At 31.7% G+C, this 19,394-nt stretch overlaps 2 protein-coding genes across 2 annotated transcripts in view; one reads left to right on the top strand and one right to left on the bottom strand.

Annotated features, from left to right (window-relative positions):
- Nucleotides 1-11,431, top strand: part of LOC106458876 (leucine-rich melanocyte differentiation-associated protein-like) — a 22,428-nt gene extending 10,997 nt beyond the window's left edge. The window contains exons 2-7 of the mRNA XM_013918434.1: nt 803-903; nt 3,287-3,413; nt 8,338-8,477; nt 9,562-9,691; nt 10,568-10,655; nt 10,955-11,431. Coding sequence (XP_013773888.1) covers nt 803-903; nt 3,287-3,413; nt 8,338-8,477; nt 9,562-9,691; nt 10,568-10,655; nt 10,955-11,034 — 666 coding nt within the window. The 3' untranslated portion in view covers nt 11,035-11,431. The remainder of the gene's footprint in view (nt 1-802; nt 904-3,286; nt 3,414-8,337; nt 8,478-9,561; nt 9,692-10,567; nt 10,656-10,954) is intronic.
- A 3,329-nt stretch (nt 11,432-14,760) lies between these two features.
- Nucleotides 14,761-16,581, bottom strand: LOC106458873 (cold and drought-regulated protein CORA-like). Its single transcript, XM_022385233.1, has 2 exons — nt 16,468-16,581; nt 14,761-16,219 (listed from the first exon to the last, which is right to left on the bottom strand). Exons 1-2 carry the CDS (start codon nt 16,489-16,491, stop codon nt 15,344-15,346), a joined length of 900 nt encoding a protein of 299 aa, XP_022240941.1. The 5' UTR covers nt 16,492-16,581; the 3' UTR covers nt 14,761-15,343.
- Nucleotides 16,582-19,394: the final 2,813 nt, after the last annotated feature.

The following is a 19,394-nucleotide window of genomic DNA, read 5'->3' as shown; positions in this document are numbered from 1 at the left end:
TAACTCTATGTAGCTTCAATACTGTGAAATATATATATATACAGTTTTCAAAATGGTATTAAAGTCTATAATGTATATATATATATATATATGCAGTTCTCAAAATGGTATAAATAAGTCTATAATGTATATAAACAGTTTTCAAAATGGTATAAATAAGTCTATAATGTATATAAACAGTTTTCAAAATGGTATAAATAAGTCTATAATGTATATATGCAGTTCTCACACCTACAAAGAATCATGAATATATTTTCCTTACATAAAATAAAATATTCATACAGATCGCACAATAACTAAAAGAAGAAATAAACAGTGGCGACATACTTGTATAGTGTAAACTAGTTTCTGTCAATGTATCCAACATCAATCAACGGCACGTATAATGGGGCAAGGATGAAAAACAATACAAAATCCAAATTTCGTGTTTTGCCATTTACTAACACAATTGTTCTTTTCTGCTGTCGACAGAAACTGTTTCGTGATATTAATAGTGTTGGATATCTTATATGATTAAGTTTCAAGCCCACCTTGAAAACAATGTCAATAGATTTATGTAACCGATTCTCGAAATATTCCTTCAATAAAGTGTTTTTTTTATTTATGTTTCACCATCAATGACCGTGAACTAAATCCTCATTTTTTGTGTTTCATCATCATTGACAGTAAACTAAATCCTCATTCGCTCGATTGTCGAGACTGGTGAGAGCAGATAAGAGTGTGTTTTTTATTCCATTATTTGATGTTGCATTCTTGAATTTGTATATGGAATTTTCTAATATCGAATACGATCTTCTTTCAGCTCTCTTACGTTGGACAAGATTGCTTTGAAATACCCCCTGTTTTAGGGACTACGTACGGTCCTTTGACGAAAAGATTGGACGTTAGTTTTAATGCTTTAAGGTACGTGTTTTGTTTACTATTATATCAGTAAATAAACCATGCAAATATATAAAAGTTAGGCTCAGCTTAACTCTCTTTTTAAATCTAGGTGCACTAGCTACTACAATGTAATTTTTGAGAACGCGTACGTCTAGTACTTTGATTACTATCTAACAACACATAAGCAGTAATCAACCTATAATTTTACATTTAATAGTGAAATTATTGGTTAATTAGTGTCTATATCCTGTAAAACAAGCTGCATAAATAATTTGTTTTAATTAACAGTCGTTTGGAAAGCATTCAAAAGATTTCTATCTATAAATATAGCTTTAAATTCGATATCTATCTTAGAGTTGGTCCATATAAATCTAGGTTAACAATAACTGAAATATGCTTAGTTTAAGAAAATGTACGTTATTGGTTAAAGTGTGCTTGGTCTGTATATAAAAGTGTACTTGGTCTGTATATAAAAATGTACTTGGTCTCTATATAAAAATGTACTTGGTCTGTATACAAAAGTGTGCTTGGTCTGTATATAAAAGTATGCTTGGTTTGTATATAAAAATGTACTTGGTTTGTATATAAAAGTGTGCTTGGTTTGTATATAAAAGTGTACTTGGTTTGTATATAAAAGTGTACTTGGTTTGTATATAAAAGTGTACTTGGTCTGTATATAAAAGTGTACTTGGTCTGTATATAAAAATGTACTTGGTCAGTATATAAAAGTGTGCTTGGTCTGTATATAAAAGTGTGCTTGGTCTGTATATAAAAGTGTGCTTGGTCTGTATATAAAAGTGTGCTTGGTCTGTATATAAAAGTGTGCTTGGTCTGTATATAAAAGTATGCTTGGTCTGTATTTTTTTGTCTTTCCACTAAACTCTGTAAAATTCATTCTTTCAATACATCTAATACTGAGTAAATAGCTGCTAAGTAAATCATTTAAAAAATGCCTAGGATAGTTTATTGTCAAATATATTAAGACTGACTTACTATTATTTTATGCCCTGTATCATTTATGTGAATTGGCTATCATTAATAACAAAAGTGACGTCAGACATGACTTTTAACAAATCAAACATAAATATGTGTTTCATTCAACAGCTGTACCTATATAGGTGTCACCACTTATCTTCATATTAGCAAAATTATGTTTGAAAATGAATGTTCCTCAGTAGTTTAGTATTTTGATAAATTTGTATGTAAACAAAACCTTGAAAATATCACTGGATTCCCAAGTAACTTTTTCGTCCAAACTAGGAGAAACGATAGACGTGTAAATTTTATGTCAACAAACTTTCTTAAAAAAACGTTTTTACTGAAGTGATTGAAAATACGTTGTTCTACCAAACCATTAACCTTTGCTGATAAAAATTTATATTATAATCTGTATGAACGTCTGTAGCACCTCTTAGTGACTTAATGATCTGTATGAACGTCTGTAGCACCTCTTAGTGACTTAATGTTAATCTAAGAAAGATTGTTTTTTATATCTTCAAATTTCTGTATTGTTATTCTTATGTTTGAGTACACGATATGTCGCTGAATACTTTTTCCACTTTTAGCTGTGGATGAGTTACAAAAGTGACAGTCAATCTCGCTATTCGATTAATTAATATTAGTCGTGTTGCTGCTGACTGGTCGTCATTGCTCTACTCAGCAGTTTGGAATTAAAGACACTTATTTTAACACTTAGTCAGCAGTTTGGAATTAAAGACGTCAGCAGTTTGGAATTAAAGACACCCATGTCCACACTTCGGGGCCTCTAATTCCATATTAATTAATCGAATATCTCACATAAGGTAGCGATCAGGTTGAAAATACCAAAACATAATATACTTGTCATATTAATCAATCGAACTAATAGTTTACTTTTTTGAATGAATTGGAATATCTTATTGTCAGAAATATTTTTTGTGGGTTGTTTCTTTGTGTGCAAATAACATTTTTGTAGTAAGCAAGTGTCTAGTTGCTTTAGTCATCTGTAATTTGTTTACTTCTTTTCTTCAGGAATAACTTGAGAAAATAAAATAATAAGAAAGCGAGAAATGAAATATGTTTAAATATCCACCTTTTAGTGAAAGACTGAAGTTTATCTCTGGCTTTTCTGATGGCTATTCTTCATTTAGTAAAGTCCTTTGTTGATTAGGATATCAATTTTTCAAAGATTAAACGTTTGTAAAACACTTACAGAAACTTCTAACTTAGAAAACTTTTATTACAGATCTGTCCTCAGCCTAATCGATAATTCGAGTACAAAGTATTGTTTTTGCAAAATCAGTCACGAAGTTCCTTGTATTATTATTTAAGTCCACCTACAGACCACCTGTATTTGTATTATCATGCAGAATAGCTGCTACAGTTTACACTGTTTTGATCTCTCGTTCTCTGTAAAAAAAAACAGGTGCCTTGACACTTTAGATCAGTTTACTACCTTGGAGGAGTTAATTCTTGACAACAACGACTTGGAGGATGATGCATCTTTTTGTCACAATCCTCATCTTCAAACTTTATCTGTCAACAAGAACAAGGTATATCAAGAAAACATTTTTTGTTTTATGATAAATTTTTATGCCTTTCTTGTCTGTGAAATTTTGTCCGTTTGGATACCTAAAGTAATTAGCCATTTATTTCAGTGTTCATAAGGCTGGAAGCATTTACTGGAGCGTCTTTACTATTTAATAACACTGGTTAAAATCAAGTTTCGTTGGGAAATGTATATTTTTTAATCCTAGAATGTTTTAGCATAACAAAATGATTACAAAAATTCAGTATAACTTGTTGAAACTATTTCTGTCTCATTAAGTCACTAGAGGGTGGCTTGAAAGGACGCACTATGTCATGCAATAATCTGATTTTTCTACTGGAACAGACTGTAATCCTCGCAGAATCTCTTAAGCACTGGGCTTTATCATGACCAGAAACTTTGTAAATGAAACCCTCATTGTAGATGCTTCATACTATAAAGCTTGTAGTTTTGAAACAAACATTTATCGTCTTGCTCTACAGTTGCCATTTAGGGACGGAGATATATACATAATTGTTTTGGGAGATAATTACATGAACGTTACTTCAACTATGTTAGGACATCCAGTTTTATCATGCTTTTTACAGTGAAACCTACTGTTAACAAGCTTCTTCAACAATATTGTAAGAATATAAATCACTATATCTTCTGGGTTTACTAGATACTAAGCAAACAAAAAGATATATATTTATTTAGAAACATCTTTGTGATGCAACTTTGTAGAAGTCCAATCAAACAAATTCATTTCAGGAACAATTTTAAAAAGACGAGTTAGATTTTTTTTTCGGTGATTGGTAATAGTCTTTCACTGCTAAATTAGCGACGGTTTTACCTGAAGAGGAGATTGGCATCACAGGTAAAAATTTGACCTTGAATCACCGATGAAACATCAGCAACGGTCGTAAGTAGCCTTGAGACTAAAACGGCAAGAACAAAAAAAATCCATTAACCTTAACTTAGGCCTGACATTAACGAAATTTCCCTGCTTTATTCATACCAAAAACTATTTCTTTCTTATACACCTAATGTTTATAAAAGGAAATTATTCCACAGTTAATTAAATTATATAGTAAGTGACATTAGTACAATTTACGTATTTCGAATATCACGCAGCTTTTTAGAAACTTCAAATAATACACTTCAAACCTGCACGTGAAAGCATACATAAAAATATGTTCTAAAATATTTATATCCCATCGTCACACTAAGTGTTTTAATATCCGCTATCCTTCTTAACAATGAACATAATATATGTTCATGTAGTAGGTAAATACATAATTCCGTATAGAGTAATCTAAGATAAGGTTTAGATCCACTGCTACAGAGCAACAAGTTTGTATGTAAACAAGTTACAAATTATTATAGTGTGGGGAATGCATGATTATTGAATTCATGAACATAAAAAATAGTACGGTTTACTTTTCATCCGCATATTACTTGCTACATATGATGTCACATTGAACTAATATTGAACATCAAAGTTAGTGGGTGTGAAGCATGATTATTGAATCCATTAACATAAAAAATAGTAGGATTTATTTGTCCAAAATGTTATTTTTCAGATATATATAAACGTTCGACATCGAAACTATTGGGTAAGAAGCATGTACGTTGAACTTGTAATTTCTGTAAATTTATACAATAAAATATTATAGAAATGATCAAACTTTGAAATATCCTTCAAAACGGACACTACCTTTTACCGTTATTTTGATGTTTTATGAAATTGAAAAAGAACATATTTTGCTTCTGTGTTAACTGAAACGGTTTGTTTCCCGTTGGGTTAGCGATAAGTTTACAAACTTTCAACGCAAAAAAAAAAAAATAATACGGGGTCCGTTTTCCTACATTGGACAGCAGATAGCCCATTCTGGAGCTTTATGCTAAACGAACAACCAAATAAAACAGAAACGATTCATCAAACATAATTTTTAAAATATAGGGTATGCGATTTGCATAAACGACAACTTGAAGTCTTCATTAAGTTTTTGAACTTCTAATAAACAGGTTTTGAAAGGTTTATTGTTTTCTTATTATCTATACCTTGAATTTTTTAAACAGCAAACGTCCTGATACCGACTTAACAGCGAGATGTCATTGTATGGAGTATAGTTTTATTTTTCAGGTGTTTGATACAAGAAAGTCGATAATATATCATCGTATAGTTGTCTTGATAGTATGTACATTTATAATTAATATCAATTAGAATTAGAAATACGAAAATTATTCAGACTTACTTGAATCAACATACAACAGAAAATACCTACTGTTAACATGACTTCTGAGATCCACATTTTATGGAATATTCTTCGCCATGCAACAGGAAACAGTTGCTACTTGTGATCCACATTCTATGGAATATTCTTCAATATGCAACAGGAAACAGTTGCTACTTGTGATCCACATTCTGTAGAATATTCTTTAATATGGAACAGGAAACAGTTGCTACTTGTGATCCACATTCTATAGAATATTCTTTAATATGGAACAGGAAACAGTTGCTACTTGTGATCCACATTCTATGGAATATTCTTCCCCATGCAACGGGAAACTGCTACTGCTAACGTGGCTTTTGTGATCCAAATTCTGTGGAATAATTTTGATTTTAAGCAGCATTCCCTTTTGAGACCTATTTCTTTAAAAGATCAATTCCAATAACATATTTGTCTATTAGGTGACTTCTGCAACCTTAGCTTTACTAGGTAGATTGTAAATTATACATAAAACAGATAAAGAAATCATAATTATTTATAAACTCAAAGGTGTAATTCTGCCCCCCCCCCAAATGTTTTAATGTTTTGTCAAGGTTGACAAATCTGACCTACCACTGAACGTCTCTGTGTATTTAACTTTAACCTAAGGCTTAGCATGGCAAACAATTTATTGAGTTATTTTGATCAGGCTATTTTTGAATAGATGAACGCTTGAAGACAGAAATACATTTTGATTATTCAAAAAAAACTCAGAAGTTAGTAACATTATTAATAATGCTCTGCTCTCAGGAGTTTATAGTGAAAAACTAGGGAAAAAAGAACCCGAAAAACATTTTAAAGAACTTTTACAAATTCCATACTTTAACAGAAAATTTATTAGAAACAGGTTATTTTCTGTTATTTTAGGGAAATTAAGTAGAAAATTCATGATTATTGAAGCTTTAGATTCAGTCTACATCATCTGTTTCTGCGTCTGAGTGCTCTTCAGTTAATTATAAACAAGCCACCAGACAATATTCGATTCTTTACAGGATATAGTCTTAAAAACATCGTTAAGTAGCGATTAAGAAAACTTTAACATTCTTTGATATCCAGTCTCATATTGTTTTGATTGCTTTTCTTTCCAGGAAAGTCCATTCATAAGTTGCTCAACATCTTTTAATGAATGTAGGTTCACTTTCCGGTCTGTTTAACATTTTAATCAAACAAGCAGGAACATTTTCTGCCATATAATTGCCTCTATTTACTTTTAGTCTACGACACATTACACTATTCAGTGATTGATATCTGCCTGTTTCTATTAATTACAGATTCTGTAACCTAACAAAGGTAGTTTTGGATCATACTGAGCTATTTCATATACAAAGAAATAATAATAATAAACTTTGAGCATACTTCCGCTTTTACTTTAATTTCACCAGTTTAAACGTGAAAAAAAAAAGTTTACAGCAAAACTTTAGTTTTAAAAATTACTTACCGCTGAATCAACAGTAAAGTCCGAAATCCTGGATTATAATAGATCAAACGTACTGCTGAACAAAGAGCAAACTTCAAAATCCTGTATTATAATACATCAAACGTATTGTTGAACAAAGAACAAACTTCGAAATCCTGTATTATAATACACCAAACGTACTGCTAAACAAGCAACAAACTCCGAAATCCTGGATTATATAATACATCAAACGTACTGCTGAACAAAGAACAAACTCCAAAATCTTGGATTATAATACATCAAACGTACTGCTGAATAAACAACAAACTTCGAAGTCCTGGATTATAATACATCAAACGTACTGCTGAACAAACAACAAACTCCGAAATCCTGGATTATAATACATCAAACGTACTGCTGAACAAACAACAAACTCCGAAATCCTGGATTATAATACATCAAACGTACTGTTGAACAAAGAGCAAACTTCAAAATCCTGTATTATAATACATCAAACGTATTGTTGAACAAAGAACAAACTTCGAAATCCTGTATTATAATACACCAAACGTACTGCTAAACAAGCAACAAACTCCGAAATCCTGGATTATATAATACATCAAACGTACTGCTGAATAAACAACAAACTTCGAAGTCCTGGATTATAATACATCCAACGTACTGCTGAACGAACAATACACTCCGAAATCTTGGATTATAATACATCAAACGTACTGCTGAACAAACAACAAACTCCAAAATCCTGTATTATAAGCCAACATAGCCCTACATTATAAGTCTTCAAGCTTACTGCTGAACCCTTAAGTCTTTCATTATTAGCCATCAAGTATAACGCTGAACCAACAGGGATCCCCGAAATTCTGTATTATTGTAAGCCATGAAGCTCAACCGGTATCAAACCCCAAAATCTTGCATTATAATCCCCCAAACTTAACGCTGAACCACTGGGGATAACAAATCTAGATTATTAAATTTATTATATCAAAATATTCAGTGGGTAATTTAAGATTACTTGTTATAGCTAACCTTTTTATTGAAGGGAAAATAAATTAAAATATATGATATTTTTGTAGTGATATTTTGACTTTTTAGTTAAAGTTTAACCGAATTTTTCTCTTCAGTAAACCTGTATTAATGAAAGACATTCAATCCAGCGTTACTTCACTAATCCGGTGATTATTTACTTTCCATTATTTACCATTCATAAAATGTAGTAATGTTTAATGACATTATTAACTATTTTTGTTGCTGCGTTACAGTTCAAAGACTTGGAGAAACTACTGATTCAATTAGCGAGATGTTATCCTAATCTGTCCTATCTTAGTCTCCTTGGAAACCCTGCCTGTCCAGATCAGTTAACGAACAGTGACAAAGACGAAGAAGACTACCAGAGATATAGGTGAGTGAAAACTACATTGTTGTTTTATCAGGAAGTTTCGAACAACAAACGGTTATTTCTTGTCCACAACAACAATAACAACAGAAAGGATTACCATCAAAAACAGACTTTATGTTACCACAAGTGGAACCTCATCAGTGATCGTTTCTGTCTGTCCTACCCTCTTTATTACGTAACTAAACTTTCTACACACTGTCTTTTCACCTGCCAATCACGATTTCTTTCTCTCTCTATTTATCTGTTTCTCTGTCCGTTTATCACTTTATCTATCACATCTTCGTTCCTTCTGTTCTTCACGGTTTGTTACTTTCTGTGTTTATTTGTTTTGTCTACTCATTGCTGTATTTGTATTGGTCAGCACGCATTTTATTACTATTTACCGATCTGTCTATTGCTATTTTTCTTTCTATTCATCTTTACATCTTTGTTTCATGTTTCTTTTCCTATGCCTTGTTGTCATTCTACTCATTTTGAAATCACTATTTATTCTTTCAGTCTGTGCCTTTATTTGATTACGTGCCACAAACGAACAATATGAGTAATTTTTAGTAACTGAACCATCTTTTCAAGTGTCTTATCTTATTAATTATGTAAAAATGTATCTACTGAGAAAACGATGTATGTAAGTGATTTATCTGCTTCGAACAAACATTCTTATCAACTGTTTTATTCAAGATAACCAACAACATTTGTTGAATATGCTGATAGGCTTACATACCGTACGAATCACAACTCCCACTTAGAAAGAGCGTTATCTAATTAGCTTAATCAACCTTTTTATATAACAAGTAAATTTGAAGAGAAATAGACTGTGACTAAACCATGAGAAAGTTGGCTGAAATACTTTTTCTATCGCTTTGTTCTTTGTTGAAAAACAGACAAAGGACAAAAAAGGCACGTTACTACCGAAAAATCAGTTTTTGTAATTTTTCCTTAAATCCGTTACGTGCTACAAAATAAGCGATGCAAATTTCTGATAACACATTCTTAATATAATGATCGTAACTGCTTGCTACATCCTCGGGAATTCGAGTCCTCTCTTCTTATAATTTCATTGTGATGATCTTATTGTATTATTTTTTAGGTACTACGTAATTCATAAATTGCCCAAACTGAAATTTCTGGATTCGACCCGCGTCAAGAACCGTGAAATACAGGAAGCACAGAGAATTGGTTTTCTAATGAAGATAGCTCGACCAGAAATGACCGACTGGGTGAGCGAAGATTCTACGCATTTCATTATTTCAGTTACCACTTCAACGTAATTCTCATACAGCCATATTCTATGTTTCAACTAAGACTAATGACTAATCTAAAATATTAAATTAAAATTGGATACCTTTATCATTATTTCAATTATATTCAATAATTCTGTCACGAATTACCTGGAAACTATTAAGGTTACATTGACTCAAAAATAGAGTTTAAGAGAAATTTATTCAGCCTTGTATTTGATCTCAGGCTAATGTAAAACAAATCAATGAGTGAATTCAGTCAGGTTTTCTTTGTGAAACAATCATTAAATAAAATGCCCTTTAGAGATCCGCCACAATGGTGAAATAAATAAGACTTTTTAATCGCCCCCCCCTTGGGTTATTAAACCGTTATTTCGTTATCAAGTGCCACTAAAGTGTCACTGGTAGTAAAAATTTTACTTATGTTTATTACGTATTTTTTATAACATTAAAAATATTTAAAGCAGAAAAACTGTCAATTTAATATTTTTACCTGCGGCAACTTTACGGAGTTATAATGCTAGAATCCGAGGTTCGATTTCTGGCCATGGAGATAGCAGATAGTCTAGCTTGGTTTTGTTATAAAACAAACAAACGTTCTTGTGAATCACGGTGTTTTTATAAATAGGTAAAAAAAATGTTTAACATTTTGGAGAAGAGATAAAACACAACGTATTAAATGTATTTTTTGTTATGTAAAAAACTCTGTGTTTTCTATGAATAAAATTATGCATAAAAATTACTTGTCATTACATCAACGTTTTTCTACAGAACAAAATATTTTTTTTTCGTTGCGAAAAATGTTTTCTGTTAAAATTATAACTATTTGGAATAATTTCTTCATTTGTTTGATAGTGTGAGGAGGCTGTGGAAAACCTTAAAGCTGAATCAAGTCGGTTTTCTCCATTACCTAGAAACACCCCTCCAGAAAGTAGTCGTATATGTAAGTCATTTTCACTTAAAATCATGAGTTTTATTATAAAAGTGTTAATTATTTAAGTGAATTGGTTAATTGAAATCAGCACAACTTTACTAATTGTAATCTTGCCATTTAAAAAAAAAAAGTTCAATTTCTTTACGTTCTTGCAATTTCATACTAAATAATAATGTCATTCATTTATTGTAGAATTTCAAAGTTATGTTGGTCTTTATGAATAAATTGTAAAGTAATGTAAGATTAGCCTAATTATTTTGAAACATATTGACCTGTACTTTTATTTCAGTAATTCTTCTTCTTTTCAGGTGCTTATGGAAAAATTCGACATCATTATTCTGGTAAAAATTCAGAGGGAAACAGATTTATCCGAAACAATGAACTCTAGCTAACAATGTTTAGTTCTGGAATACACCACTAGTCTGTGATAACATCTTCGTAAAATGGTCGTCAGTATATATGATATAATTCTTCTCTTAATGTCAACACTTCGTAATTCCATGTATATCTTCTAAAGACTTTAGTTTAAATTGACTCATGTATATTTGCACAGAGGCTAGAAGCTGTCGTCGCATTTCTCTTGTTAATAGGAAATAAATATTTGATATTTAATGTCAGTTACTATATCTATAATACCAAAACCTTAAGTTAAATGAGTGAACTACCTCTACTAGGCCTAACTAGTAAAAGCATTGGAAAATCAGCTTCAAAGGAGATAAAGTCATTACATCATACATGGTTTGAAATGTAATGTTGTTAATAAAAGGCTGTTTTTTTTAACCAAATTAGCGAAGTTTGTAGTTTTCCGGTTAATTTTTAAGGCTATATAAATCTATTCTAATGCTTTAGTTTCCAACTATGCAACGTATTGTGAAAATGAAAGCCAAACGTGTGAAAAAAAAGGTCGTCGTGAAAAAATAATATAAGTTTGTGCCGATCATAGTTTTTCTACATGAATCTGGTTTTCAGAGGGAATGAACAATACGAACTCTATTCTTCATCTGTGTCTACTTATCACTTGGGATAGTGAAGTAAAAATACTCAATGGAAGATTTTGTTTATCTTCAGTGTCATTCATTAGTTACCAAAACATGTTTGTTTTACTTTTGTATCATAACAACTGTTCTTAAACTTAATCTTATAATGTCATCTTTGTTTTAACTGTGAATTTTTAAGCTATAACGATTTTTTTATAAATGTTTTAAAACGATGTCAGTTCCTCTGATATTTGAAATAATAGATTAACAACTTATAGCGTAACTTTACGCAACAAATAAAGACATACTTAGATGATTTTCTACTAATAGTTGATTGAAATAAATTGCAAAAAATTATATTTCTTTTAAAATTTCTTCATGCTTTAAAATCATTTATTAATTCCTTAAAAGTATACAATTTTATTTTATTGCTAAATCATTTCATGACGAAGAATTAGAAAATTTTCTTATTCTTGATTTAACAAATTATCTTAATAATGAAGGCAGCATAAACTTAAATGTTTCATCGAATTGCAATAACGAAGTCGTATAAATAATTTCAAAGTTTATATCATTTCTAAGAGTAAAAGAGATAAATGTTATATATCTTCGAGTTTAAAAGCAGTGTATTAACCTTATTTTTCAAATAATCCCCTATTCTGATATAAAATCCTTTAATGAATACAAAACAAATTCCAGTGATGTTTTTGTTGTCTTTAAAAATTTTCCACACAAGTACAAACAAGTTAGACTTGTGTATTTTAAATACACAATAGACAAAAGTAATAGGACTAAAACTTATCAGCAACCATCCTAAACAATGCCTTGAAAGAACTCCTATCTTAAGACTCAATGAATCTGCAGTAAGCCTGAATAATAGTTAAACCATGACTATCCAATATGAACCCATAATGTACTTCAACAATGCTTTAAGCTTACTTAAACAACATAAACATGATTGTAAAATGCCTATGAAATAAAATAACTAACTATTGCAGTAGACAGTATATGAAACCTAAGTTGTCTTTATAAAAGAATCCATAATAATTTAAAACAAACTTTAAAAGTAGTGTGAACCTATAGTAAACTTGCACAATGCCTTAAACGCTAATCAGAGTGAATGTTTGGTAAAACCTAAACACCATTATAAAATCGAAGTAATCTTTAACAGACCTATAGTGATGCTGACAAAGCATATAAAATCTAGCTAACCAACAGGAACTTATTGAAGACCTAAACGATACCTAACCAACCAGCTTTAAACCATATAGTGTCTTAAATCTGCCTAATCTTTATGGAATTATGGAAGGCCTAAACAATGTGCCTTAAATCTAATTTTATGAGTACATCATAATTCTTACATGTGTGTTCGAAACGAACTAACTAGAATGACCCATTGTAAAACTGCATTGTAGGCTTAAAGCTTAATTAGCAACGTGAACAAAGATAAGGTTGAAGAATGCGTTAATATTTAATTAAAGATTATGAACACTATATAAAAAACCCGGACTGTGTGTGTGTTAAGTATCATCAACTAGCATGATATTAGTGATAATCCGGAACAAAAGTTAATAACTTGTAAAAAACTTTGGCTGAATATTGTGTTATTTCTACTTAGTCAAACACGTATCAATTAGTTGTAAAAGCTGTAATGAGTGCTAAGTTATTTCCATAACGTGAACAAAGATCAATTATCTTAAAACATGGGTTTGGTTTAATGTTATCTTTACAAATTGGAAAAATGATTAGTTGGTTGTATAATATAACTTAGGTTTTACGTTTGATTCATTCAGGTGAACAAAAACGTTGGATTTTATGTTCTCTCTTCATGATAATGTGAAAAGCTGGGTTTGTTTTGAATATTACCTATTTTAGGTAATGTGAAACATGATCCATTACTTATAAAATACTGGGAATGGTTTTCATGTTATCTCTACCAATGTGAACTAAAATCAAGAATGAACTAATTGTAAAAGATGGATCGTGTTCTTACATTAGCTCTACTATTGTGAACAAGGATCAGACTATTTGTAAAGAAATACTACATCGTTTATGTTAGTTTTAAACAATGTGAACTTGAATAAGTTATAAGGGAATTTCCTTCAAATAGGCAACTGGGGCAAACTATAGAAACACTAAATTTGCACCTGTGCTGCTCAATATGTTTTTAAAGTCGCATCAGTAATGGCTTAAATAGAGAAGTTTACTATATATGGATTTTTCCATATATATATATATGACGATATTTCCAGTAAAACGAATTATATAAAATAGTAGAAACACAGTAATTCTGAATATATTATTTTATCATATAGTTAGAATTGAAAATGGTTCTACATTCTCTTTGACATTAAAAATGACATGGTTTTCCTTATCTTTGTTATAGAAGAAACATATGTACTTAGTGATATTGTTTTCCCTCTGTGTAATTCGGAGTGCTAGAGTGGATATCCATTAGACACAAGTTTTGTTTGCACTTCAATTATTTGTAAATAGATAACTTAGTTCAGACGTACGTCAGTAACAAACCTTTATTATAAACTGTTTATTTGTAGTATAATCTAAAGCTATTTATAACAATTACTGTCTGACGATGATGGAGTTTAATACTTATCCAATTGTTTCTGGATCCATTGGTAATGTAATAGAACCTCATGTAAAGTACGAACCGTAAATAATGTTGTTCTATTCTAGTTTTCTCGGTTTAGAAAGTGATATTTATCATATTTGCTGTAGTTACAGTTGTACATTTTTTAGCACAAAGTTATACAATAGGCTCTCTGCGCTCTGTCCACCAGAGTGTTTCGAATCCCGGATTTCAGCGTTGTAAGTCCATAATCTTACTGCTAACCCACTGGGCGACTTTTGCTGAACCCAATGACCTGTTAAAAAGCTGTGTCTAGAAAAAAAGCTACTAAATAGTATATATATATACTGAATTAATCATTCCCGAGTTACACTAATTATAAATGTTTTTGTTTACGTGCAAGGTTTTTTTGTTGTTCTCTAGTGTGTGATTGGTGTGATTTCACGACAGTAAGCAACAGATTTGAAATACTTTCTTTATTAACGCAAAACACTGAAAACCCATATTTATATTCTGCACATCCACACTAAGTGGTATATAACATCAAAATCTAATTAGTATCTTCTGCAGAAAAACATGTTATTTTAGTATAACACATCTGTGACATCACCGAATTTTAATATAATAGTGAAAAAATCACAAGTTTAGATGTAAATATTCAAACTGATTCATGCATTTTATTCTATAGAAAGTATCTTCAGCAACATGCCTGCAATTAATTTCGTGAAACTTTGAGACGAAATAATATTTTCAAATACAATACTAATACCTCACTGTTTCAAAGAGTTTGAATTGAATAGAAAAAAAGGATAACTTTAACGTACCCGTTAGAACGTATGGATTACATTGACACTCTTCTTTCATCGACACTACAAACGCGCTTCCCGAAACAATAATTTTGATCACATTTATCTTAGAGACTGATATTCAGTAGAGGAAATGGCCTTTTGATCTTTCCGTATATAATAGCTAGCAGAACGTAAGCTGGTAATAAAATTTGGAGCGAATTATTGCTTAATTTTGGCATAAGTTGTGCCATTTTTATCAAGTCCTTTAAGACAGTTTTGAAACCTCTGGAAGAAACTGAAAACGCTTTTCGCACCAGCTTAATCCTCACTATGGCTGACACTTTCTTAGCCTTTGTGACCACCAATTCTATGACGACCACTTCTATGCCCTCCTCCGCCGCCTCTTCCTCCATGACTTCCGATATTATAACCACCATATCTTCCCTTCTTATATCCTCCTCCTCCTTTTTTGTAGCCGTATCCGTCTTTGAAATACTTACCCCCATTTTTGAAGTCATTACCATAGTAATTATCGTATCCTCCCTTACCGTACTTGTGGAAATCATCGCCGTATTGGTTCTTATCAAAGTATGCCCTGTCGTCATATTTGTTGAATTTTTTACCAGCGTGATGATCATAATAGTCATTAAAGTCTTTGTACTTCTTACCAAAGTCCCTGTCGTGATAGTCGTCGAAATAGGATTTCTTGTCCCCATACTCTTCCTTGTGGTAGACATTCTTAAAGCCATGTTTCTTATGTCCATAATCTTTGTAATAGTCATTACCAAGTTTACCACCTTTTTTCCCTGTACCACCAAACTGGTCAGAGCCGAATTTTTTCCCTCTTAGACCACCATCCTTGGAGTAGCCGTGGTTGTCCTTACCGTATTTGTCATAAGAATGACCGCCTTTGTCATATTTATGCACTCCGCCATAGTCGTCATAAACCTTATGGTTCTTTCCTCCATGTTTGTACTTACCTCCGTAGTCGCCATAGCCACGGCTACCTTTACGAGACTTTCCATAACTATGACCGCCTCTTCTCAGATAGCTACCTCCTCTGTGTCCACCATGACCTCTTGGACGGTACCCACCGTAACCTGTTGCTGCTGGTTGAAGATCTGAGCGTTTACTTTCTGCTGCTTCGAGGTCATCTTCTTGTGTTTCGAGTTTCTTAGCGAAACTGATTGAGATCAGCAGGACGAAAATCCCGAGCTGGATCTACATTAGGAGACAATAATTATATCACCAAAGATATTCAGATCATTTAAACTAAAGTGTCACTAACATAAGGATGGCTGTTGGTATAAGATGGAGTTTTAGTTTCATTACAATGAATCAGTATTTTTTTTTCTTTTTCATTAAACACTTAGTATAAAGTTTCTTTAATGATGATGTATTTACAATTAATAGAAAAAGGAGCAATGAATATTTAAACTGCACTGGTGACATTTCTACTATGTACTTACCCATAAGATCTTAGACAGCTCCATTACAACTGACTACTCTGTTAAAACTAGATGAAACAAACAGTTTTCTATAAATTACTGGGTACAAGCCTTCGAGCAGCTTGCCTTGCTGGAAAACCGTCTTTACTGAGTGACAGCGCTAGCTTGCTCTGTTAAACGTGCTTTGAGGCAGGCCTTAAATACGTTGCACCGGAGCTGACGTTTCACGAGAATAATGTGAGATGAAACGCGTGGAACATCATTAGTTTCAGGCACTTCAACCTCCCGGTAATCTCCTGATATAAAGAAAATATACAAAGCAAAGAAAATATATACTTTGTTAATGGAAGAAAATTAGAATTGACTTTATTGTCATGCTGTGCAAAGAGGCGTTGCTAATGTTCAGTCGAGTGACAACAACCAGTCGTCCGGATCCGAAAGTAGTAAGTTTGCTCCATTTTATTTTTTCTTTAATTTTAATGCCATTAATGAAATATTAGCCTGCAAACAGACTTCAAGCTGTTAGAGACCAAAACTATTTGGCTATCACGTGACTACCATTTTTCCCTAACACTATTTGTTTTGAGTTAGTTTTAAAGACACCCATGATTTTTCAATTAACACTAAAAAAACGTTAAATTCTCAGTTTCATTTCAATAAAAACTGTTTTCACAAGCCATTAATAAAGGTTTAGAAGTTACCAACCACAAAATTCAGACGTAAGTAAAGATAGTTTTTTATAACTGAGACTTTAAAGAAGTAGCAGTTTTATGTGATGTACTTTTCTATTTCAGTCAGTTCGTACTATAAGGAAGAGGCCTTAAAGTGATGTACTTTTCTATTTCCGTAAGTTCGTATTATAAGGAAGAGGCCTTAAAGTGATGTACTTTTCTATTTCTGTCAGTTCGTACCATAAGAATAATGCCTTGAAGTTATGTGCCTTTCTATTTCTGTCAGTTCGTACCATAAGAATAATGCCTTAAAGTGATGTACTTTTCTATTTCTGTCAGTTCGTACCATAAGGAAGAGGCCTTAAAGTAATGCTAACATAAAAATAAACAATAATTACTTGATATTCTTCTTGCTTATCAGCAACATAAAGTGTTGTTTGGTGTCAACTTCTTTATTCTCTTTATTACTTTGAGCAGTTGAATATTCTACCATTAGGGAGATAACTTATTTCATAAATACTCGTATTTCTCAATATCTTATTACGTTCTTTAGTGAGCTCATTGAGCAGTAAACATGCACAGCTTGATGTGTTTATTTAACTCATATAAACCAGTATATTCCCCACTCGACTCTGATCATGAGCAGTAAACATGCAGCGCTTGATGTGTTTATTTAACTCATATAAACTAGTATATTCCCCACTCGACTCTGATCATGAGCAGTAAACATGCAGCGCTTGATGTGTTTATTTAACTCATATAAACCAGTATATTCCCCACTCGACTCTGATCATGAGCAGTAAACACGCATAGCTTGACGTGTTTATTTAACTCATATAAACTAGTATATTCCCCACTCGACTCTGATCATGAGCAGTAAACATGCACAGCTTGATGTGTTTATTTAACTCATATAAACTAGTATATTCCCCACTCGACTCTGATCATGAATGTCCAAGTTGGAAACTGTGAAGTAATATAAGTTCAAATGTTGAGTCACAGTTTGGTGGCTTGTATACATATCTAAAGTTGTTGTCAGCTTTCACTTTAAGAGTAGTACACACACACACACACAAGGGAACAAACGACCATCGCTGACTACAAAACCGCGAGCACTACTGTTTTGACCAGATAGAAAGGAAAACGTCTGTTGTATGAAACGCTTTTTTTTTTAGTTTAGAAGATAAGTCACAAGAAAAAATGATATTCGAAGATAGGTTTAGAATATTACTGAATCTGAACTGTTACTGCTTGTTTCTTTTTAATGAATATGAACAAAATGCTTTCATTAAATATAGATATGTGACAAAGATTCATATACAATAGGCCCGAGTATATTACGCAAATAAATCATTTACTGCGGAAAAATTTCGAATCTTTCTATTGTCTGCTGTTTACCATTTTGATTTCATTAAACATTTTTTTACACTGAGATTTCAATCGCTGCTATTTTTTATCAGAAATCGGACTATTAGATTAGATCGCGAATAGTGTAAAGTTGGCTTATATTTCGGAAAGTAGTTAAAGTTTGGTTAACCAGAGCATGTAGATTAAACAGGCCTGATTAAATAATATCCTCGATGTCCACAAGATGTCCGAAATGGTTGTGTGCATCATGTATCGCTCCTCCTTCTCCCCGCGTTCTGATTTTTTCTTTATGAGATTAGTGAGTCGTGAGACGTTCAATTAAGAAACTTGTAGCTATTGTATCAATGTTAATGATTCGTAAACTAATCTCTAGTAAAACCCAACTAGCCAACAAGATTTTCTCTTACGCTTTCACTCTTCTAATTATTAAAGATTAAGATCCTTTACTTTTCTTTTAATATGATGTACTGGTTATTATGATCGCATTTTCATTTTACTTTTTTTTATCGCGAATTCCTAGCCTTTGTTTCTGGATTCTTACTCGCATAATAATGGATTTAAAAAGTTTATACTAAATATTTTCCGAAGTATATATAATACACATTCTTTATTTTGTGTTCGTTCTTCGTAGAATTAAAGTTTCGTGTAAACTATCAATCAGAACTGGCTAGATTGTCGGAAAGCTGATAAATGATTAAGATGTCTAAGAATTAACAAGAAACACTAAAAACTAAAAAGAAGCTGACTACATAAAACATTTTTTCCCACAAACACGAAAACGTAGTTCATTCTAAAGCAAACGAAAAGTAACTAAGATTAATCATCCTTAGTCTAGAACAAAAATATTCAAGAACTTTCAACACAAAATTATAGTATTTTGGCACTTGTGTATAAAGTTAAAATCATAAA

Source organism: Limulus polyphemus, unplaced genomic scaffold (genome assembly GCF_000517525.1).
Source record: "Limulus polyphemus unplaced genomic scaffold, Limulus_polyphemus-2.1.2 Scaffold526, whole genome shotgun sequence".
NCBI lineage: Eukaryota > Metazoa > Arthropoda > Merostomata > Xiphosura > Limulidae > Limulus > Limulus polyphemus.
The sequence above is the reverse complement of the archived record's forward strand: the minus strand, read 5'-3'. Positions and strand labels throughout refer to the sequence as shown.